At 42.3% G+C, this 7,559-nt stretch overlaps 1 protein-coding gene across 1 annotated transcript in view; it reads left to right on the top strand.

The window, feature by feature from the left end:
- Window positions 1–7,559, top strand: part of PLEKHG1 (pleckstrin homology and RhoGEF domain containing G1) — a 195,031-nt gene that overhangs the window by 137,193 nt on the left and 50,279 nt on the right. Inside the window, exon 3 of the mRNA XM_019527130.1 lies at window positions 6,646–6,746. Coding sequence (XP_019382675.1) covers window positions 6,646–6,746 — 101 coding nt within the window. The remainder of the gene's footprint in view (window positions 1–6,645; window positions 6,747–7,559) is intronic.

Raw genomic sequence — 7,559 nt, 5'->3', positions numbered from 1 at the left:
GAAAACTTCCTGGGTAGGTGACTTCACCACCTCTGGAGGGAGTTTATTCCACAGTCAGGACACCCTGACTATGAAGGAGTTTTTCCTGATATTAAGCCTGAAGGGGCCTTCCACGAGTTTATATCCATTGGTCCTGGTCTTCCCGAGAGGTGCCCTAGTGAACAGATGTTCACCGAGCTCCTGATGCATTCCTCTGATATAGTGGTAAGTCGCTATTAAGTCCCCTCTCAACCTTCTCTTCTTTAGGCTGAAGAGGCCCAGGTCCCTCAGCCTTTCCTTGTATGGCTTGCCTTGCAAATCCCTGATCATACAAGTAGCTGTTTTCTAGACCCTCTCAAGTTTTTCCACATCCTTATTGAAGTGCAGCACCCAGAACTGGACGCAGTATTCCAACTGCAGTCTCACCAGTGCTGAGAACAGCAGGAGTATCACTTCCTTAGTTTTACATGAGATGCATCGGTTGATACATGCCAGTGTGTTGTTTGCCCTGCTGACTACCTCCTCGAACTGATGGCTCATATTCATATGATGTTCGGTCATTACCCCTAGGTCCCTTTCGGTTGTGGTGCAAGTCAAACTGTCGCCACCGAGCCTATATGTATGCTGAGGGTTGTTTGCCCCAGATGGAGCACCTTACACTTGGAAGTGTTAAACTTTGTCTGTTTCTGGTCTGCCCAACTCTCGAGCCTGTCCAGGTCTGCCTGTATCTGCAACCTATCATTTGGCATGACCACACTGCCCCATAACTTACTGTCATCCGCAAACTTGGCCAGCAAGCTTTTTGTTCCACCATCCAAATCATTGATAAAGATGTTGAAAAGCACCAGTCCGAGCACAGACCCCTGAGGAACACCTCTGGCCATTTCACACCAGGACAACTCTGGGTCCTACTGTGTATCCAGTTTTCCACCCACTAAACTGCCAAGCAGCTGAGCCCACAATCTTCCAGTTTTCCCACAGGGATATAATGGGATACTAGATCAAAAGCCTTTTGGAAGTCTAGGTATGTAATGTCTACCACGTCTCCTGTGTCAAGGTGGCGAGAGACCTGATCATAGAAGAAGATGAGACTGGTAAGACAAGATGTACCCGCGACAAAGCCATGCTGGCTGTCATTCACAATCTTATCTTCCATGAGCATATTGCGCATAGATTCTTTAATGAACTTTTCCAGGATTTTCCCTGGGATGAAAGTGAGGCTGACTGGCCAATGGTTGCCCGGGTCCTCCATCTTCCCCTTGTTGAAGATGAGCGCAATGTTGGCCCTCTTCCAGTTGTCAGGGATTCCCTGGTGCACCACAAATTCTGAAAGCTTTGCCAGGGGTTCTGCGATGACCTCAGCCAGCTCTTTCAGCACTCTTGGATGGAGTCCATTCAGTCCTGCTAACTTATAAATGTCTAGCTTTTCTAATTGGTATTGCGCCCAGTCAGCCTTCCACGATGGAAGGCTGTCAGTCCTGGCATGTTCCCCTACGAGCCTTATCTCGCTTGACTTTCCCCATGGTCTGGTGAAATACTGATTTGTTGCAGAGGTGCTCAGCCCTAGGCTTGTGGGCCAGATCTGGCCTGCAGAGCCATGTCATCTGGTCCATGGGGCTCCCCATGGATCTGGGAATTTGGCAGCAGGGGAGTGGTGGCAATTAACACCGCCACTGCTCCCTTGCTACCAGAATTCCAAGCCCGTGTGGCTGGATTAGGCCCCAGCTGGAAGACTGCACACCAGATTGGGCCCACAGACTAGATCGTGTCCATGGACCAAGCTAGCACCACTTATGTGGCTATTGGTACAAAAAAGTTTAGACACTGCTAATTTATTCCATTTTCTAATTGTAGAAAACTGTATTTCATCATTTACTGGATAGATTGAACTTAATTTCCTGCATGATCATGGAGAAGGAGATGGAAGTCTGTTATAAAGCTTTCCTTCCAGTGAAATCTAAGTGTGATGAAAGATAAATGGAGAAAATGTCAGACTCATCAAAAAGAAGGCATAGCAGTCCTTCTGGGGAGTTTGCTGTGATTCTTGTAGTTGCTGGAAGGTTTGAAGATAAAAAAAAAAAGGTAGGGAAAGTATGTGACATCATTAAAACAATCCTTGATCCATAAATCAAGCCAAGGAACCTTCTCTTTCATAAAGTGAACCGAATGCTTTACTGACAAGTAACTGCTGACAGGCAATAAAATAGTAACAAAGGTAAAGGTTATAAACAAATCATTCAATGCTGACAGTGGAGGCCATGACTGCTGACAAGAAACAAATAAAATTAATGCACCTCATGCTTTGTTTTAATAAATTTCGTTGGTTTCTGCACCATGTCATTATGTCTGCAGCCCAACTTGTTATCAGGTAGCTTCAGTCCTTTCATTATGGGTTCAGATGATAACAGCTTTTGATACACTGTATGTGGCAGTACTTTCCAGTGGGTGACTTGGGGTTAAAGTATCATATTCTAAAGAGGATAATTAAATTAGAAAAAAATATATGGCTGCACAGCTTTGATCTACTTTCATCATTAGCCCATTGAAGGTTTATTGTCTATTATCATATCTGTTTCCTGGATGAGTTTATAAAGCCTTTAAGATAACATGTATGCTGTATATAAGACTATATAAATGAGAAGGGTAGGCGATACCAAAGGCCAGCTTTGTCTCTACCGGTGCAAGTGTTCTACCTAATGACATCTTGCTTAGTCTTTACCAATGCTACTGTGGCAAAACTACACAAAATTCCCCTCTTTCATATGATGGCAGAGACCTGCAGTATGGACTCAGCAGGTGCAGTGAGCTGTGATTTCTGCTGCTGATTGGCTATCTTCCTTTCCTTGCTACCATTATCAACCCTCTTTTTAGATCACAAGTACTTTGGGGCAGGGTCAAACATCTATTAAATGCTTGCTCAGCCTCTAGCACAAAGGGTCGCTGACCTGGGCTCCATTGCTGTATATTATTACATCCTGTTAAGAAAATTAGTAAATTTTCTCCAAATAAGCCATGTGCATGCCTAATGTTTTCCTGTCCTGTCCTGTGTCCTCTTGAGCTTTTCTCTGCCTAGTGAAAAGGGATCTTGTGTTGGGATTTAAGTTGGAGATGTGGGGAGGGAAGATTTAATTCCTCAGGTTTAAAAGAATCTGGATGATTTGCATTAAAACCCATCCTCTTTAGTGACTTCTCTGTCTCCCTTTCTCTTCCCCTCCTTGCCTCCTTTTTTGGCATCCCTTTCAGAAGTTACATCTACACTACAACACTGCAGTTATATATGCGTGTGTGTGTGTACATATATGTGTATATATATATAGCTGTCTCCAAGCTAGCTAATTCAGGTGCTGATAGTCATGTAGCTGCAGCTGCCTGGAGCTCAGTGCAGACTGCATAACCAGCCCATGGAGCTGGATAAATAATCAGGTGGCTAGCTAATGATAGTTCTTTGGTAACGTTATTATCATTACCCAAGCTAACTAATTCAAAACTGGCTTGCATAGGTCTAAACAAACTACAGTCACACCTTTGAACTTGTACCTGTGGCTGCAGCAACAACAAAAGACGAGCCAGCACAGTTCCCTGAAGACCTGAGAATGAGGTACATGTTTTACGCAGATGTCTCCCTCACTGAAAACAAGTCGTCGTCTTTAAGCAATGTACTGTTCACTCTAACCTCGGAAAGCAAAACTATAACCATGGCCCCTGGCAGACGTTCAGCTATAGGTGCAATGGGATCTGATGCACAAACCCAACAATTGTGCTTCCTGCCCAGCTATATGTGCATAGTGGGAGGCGTGATTGTGGGATTAGGGATCAGAGTCCCATCATGCCATATTGCTGGTGCAGGGGGAGCCAGTCAACTGATCCCTGCTCCCAGTCTTGGGAGCATATTGGAATCAAGGGCTCTGATGTCCCCCCACACCCCTGGGAACACAGATCAGTTCTGCTCTTGACTGAGTGGGGAGGGGCATTGGAGTCACGGGCTCTGATGAGTCTGCAACTGGGAGCAGCAACTGATTGGGGCTCCCAGCCTCGGGGGCACATTGGAGCCCTTGACTCCCATGTACAGTGGATATGGTGTGGCAATCAGCTGATCAGGGCTCCCAGCCTGGGAAGTGCCTGAAAGTCAAGGGTCCATAAGTTTCAGATGTTTCTCTAAAGTAGTTCTGGTTTGGGAAGGAATGATGAAAGGTAGTTCCAAGGAAAAAACTCCCTAAAGAGAACAGTTGTGGCTATTCAATTTAAGCCAATATCAACGTATCTTTGGACAGTTTCCAATACACCAGTTCATGTGGAGCTTTCTTTGATTTTGGAAAAAGTAAGTTCTGATTCTTCATTCCTTCTTAAGAGTTGATAGGGGACACTCAAGAATGAGTACATGAAATAAAACTGGTTGAGATGACAATATCACAAAACTCTGATAGTTTTCTATACACCGGCTTTAAAAACAAAAGTAAAAATTAGTAGCCTCTTGCTCTTGGAAAAATGGAACCCCCATGAAAGGGTGATATGAATGAAAAAAGGGAAGATTTTCTTTATACAGTAAAACACATTGTATGTTTTTTTTCGTTAAAGCTTGGTGTTTCTCTCAAGCATGTTCTGTCATGTAATGCCATAATTCTGCTACAATTCATCCTGCAGAACTAAAAATAGCAATAAAACTTTTTAGAGGTACGTATTCCATTTGAGCTTTCCTATTCATTTTTATGGCTGCTTTTGGGGGGGCGTTATTTTTGCTGGTCCAGAGAAGGTTAATTTATTCCACTCATTCTTTAAGGGTCTGTTGAAAAGAAGCACAATTTTTGTAGCTGCAGTTGGAAGAGTCCCAGATCAACTTTGTATTTGCTTCTGGCTCTTTGACCTACAGTAATCCTTTCTGCCTCCTCAAACTTCTCAAACTGCCTACACTTAGCTTCTGAGGAAAAACAGAAGGTCAGTTACAGGGTTGAGGAAGCCCTAGGGACTTTGTTTCAATAACTTATTACACAAATACATTTCAACAAGCTTGAACTACTAGGTCACAGGCTGCTAGAAGGGGAGGTGGCTTACAGATGTGCAGTGTAAAAGTAACACCTAGGCTTTTTGGAGAGAGTAGAGGCTTATTTGTCACCAGCCACTTGTTGGTCTTTCTAAAGACAGTGAAGCTGCTTTTCCTGCACTGCCGATAAGGGAGAAGATGCTGGTTTCTGAGGATGGTGGGTAGCAAGAAAAATGTTTGATTGGGGAGGAGGGGCGAAGAAGAGGGAAGTGTATTGGATTCAGTTTTAAATGAAGAAATGAATGGGATAATAATCAAGTGCAGCAATGACTAAACCTGATTCTTTATCACACCTGTGGTTGTCCTGAAGCCGGTTTGGTTATACCAGCATGAACAGGGATAAGTGAATGGAAGCCCCTGTAATTCAAAACTTTCCTCCTGAATGCATCTAAATACCAAAGATCAAATTCATACCCAATTAAATACTTTGTCTGGTCCTAATTCTGTTTTATATGTGTAAAGTTTGTGTGTGTGTGTGTGTGTGTGTGTGTGTGTGTGTGCACACAATTTTTTTCTTTAAGACTCTGGAACGCAGTTTTATTGTACAGATTTTCATGGTCTAGCTGACATTTTGCAGGGTTCCTTCCCTCTAGTGTTGTGGAATGTTGTGTTGCTTTTGGTAGGTTGCCACACCACATTGTCTAACCCCAGGGTAAAGGATTTTATTTATTTTTCTTTCACATTGTTTCATCTGTTTTCCCTTTTCCTTTATTGTTTTTCTTCCTCCTACAGAGTTGCTCTTATAAATGTGGCAATGTACTTGGTTTCTTGTTTTATAACTTGTGTTCTCCTAAACCCTGTGGATTTGTTTGCCCTTATCTGAAGAGCCCGAATACACACTGAACAATAAGGAAAGGTGCACTATAATACAAGTTGACACATTAGGGATTAGAGCCCTTATCGAGAACAGTAGATGATGTGGAATAGCAATGATCCTGCAAGAACAATACTCTCCAGGTTTTTTCTCTTGTTCATATGCTATTAAATTCATGTACCATAATTCTAGATATGAAAATAAATCTTTGATAGATTATGTGCCAAAATGATATGCAATTTAGAAGTATACATGGTACAGTTATGTGCTAACAGATACATATATTAAAGTTCTATCCTGTATGGACTGGCAGCAATTATGCTTTATCCCTTTTGGGATTAAAAGCAAATGCTTTTTATAGCTTTTTGAGATAGTTATATTTTCCAAGCCTCTGCTCATTGTATCCTCTGTACTCTTCAAATCCAGGTGTCTTATTAATGTAACTCACTTAAAAAAATGTGAAAGAATGTCATTGACCTTACTGAGACAATAAAATGAGACAATTAAGCTGTCATTGTGGGTGAAATCTGAATACATTTCTATGTATTGTAGCTAGAAAAACGTACACTCTCCAGTCTAAGCAGCATAGCTTAGCATTCAGTCTCGAGCCCTTTTCATGGTTTTGCTGAACAGGTAAGTATTGTTATCTTTCATAATAGAATGACTGTTCAGGGTAGAGCTACTGAGGGGATTACTGTAATAATAATGTGAAACTGATATGAAGGGGACTCATCTTGCACTATTAAAGATAGCTCCATTTACTGATCTAGAAAGGATGGGAGTGTTTAAGGTATCCTTTTCATTTATCTTGCAGGATTACCTTGATTGTATCACTGACCAATCCAAGCTCTCCCTTGGGACAGAAGAGCGATCAGCCCTGTTTGGAAACATACGAGATATCTACCATTTCAACAGGTAAGTTAATATTTGACTGAATGAAAACAAGATAAGAGCCTGCATTAAGGGACAAAACTACTCAAAGAAATACTCTTCTATCAGGTCAATACAACCAATGAATATAAAGAAGGAAAAGGATATTCTTTGATTCTCTACAAGGTTATTTAGTGCTTTTGGTTAGACAGTCTTTGTCCAGACTGCTGAATTTCAGCTGTGAATTTTAGGACTAAGATATTCCCTCAATTTATTTTAATATCTTGTGTGTGCTGTGTGTTTGTAGATTTTCAAGCATGCTCTTGCTGCTGCTCAGGGGTAAAAGTCATCAGGCCCCAGATGAGGCAGATAAGTCCCACATGCTGGAGTGGCCCATGCTGGCAGTGTGTGTCTGGAACCAGTCCCAAGCACAACTGTAGTGTGTGCCTGGGACTGATGCATGCAACCGCAGTGTATGAGTCCAATCAGAGACCCATGGGCAGAACTGCAAGCAAAATGATAGGGCTCCATGAGCCAAACTGAGCATATGGCTTATACCTTTGACACCACTGCCATAGCTGACCCCTACTGTGACAAACACCTTGAAATGGAGTTCTTGTTTTATCCAAGAAACATCATTATATTTCTACTAAATCATGACCTCCTGAATGTGGCTGAACCTCCACTACATTTGGCTCCTATAGTGTTATAAACTGTTCAAGCTTCTTGAGTTAATGCACTGGAAGTACAAACAAGCATTCATGGGACACAGGTCAGGTTTAAGTGTCTTAGTTTAAGCCACCTAAACCTGAATCGGGATTGTTGCATACAAGTATTCACCTCTTGACAGAAGAAGGT

This window comes from Gavialis gangeticus, unplaced genomic scaffold, assembly GCF_001723915.1.
Source record: "Gavialis gangeticus isolate Ggan-Ray unplaced genomic scaffold, GavGan_comp1, whole genome shotgun sequence".
Taxonomy (NCBI): domain Eukaryota; kingdom Metazoa; phylum Chordata; order Crocodylia; family Gavialidae; genus Gavialis; species Gavialis gangeticus.
The sequence above is the reverse complement of the archived record's forward strand: the minus strand, read 5'-3'. Positions and strand labels throughout refer to the sequence as shown.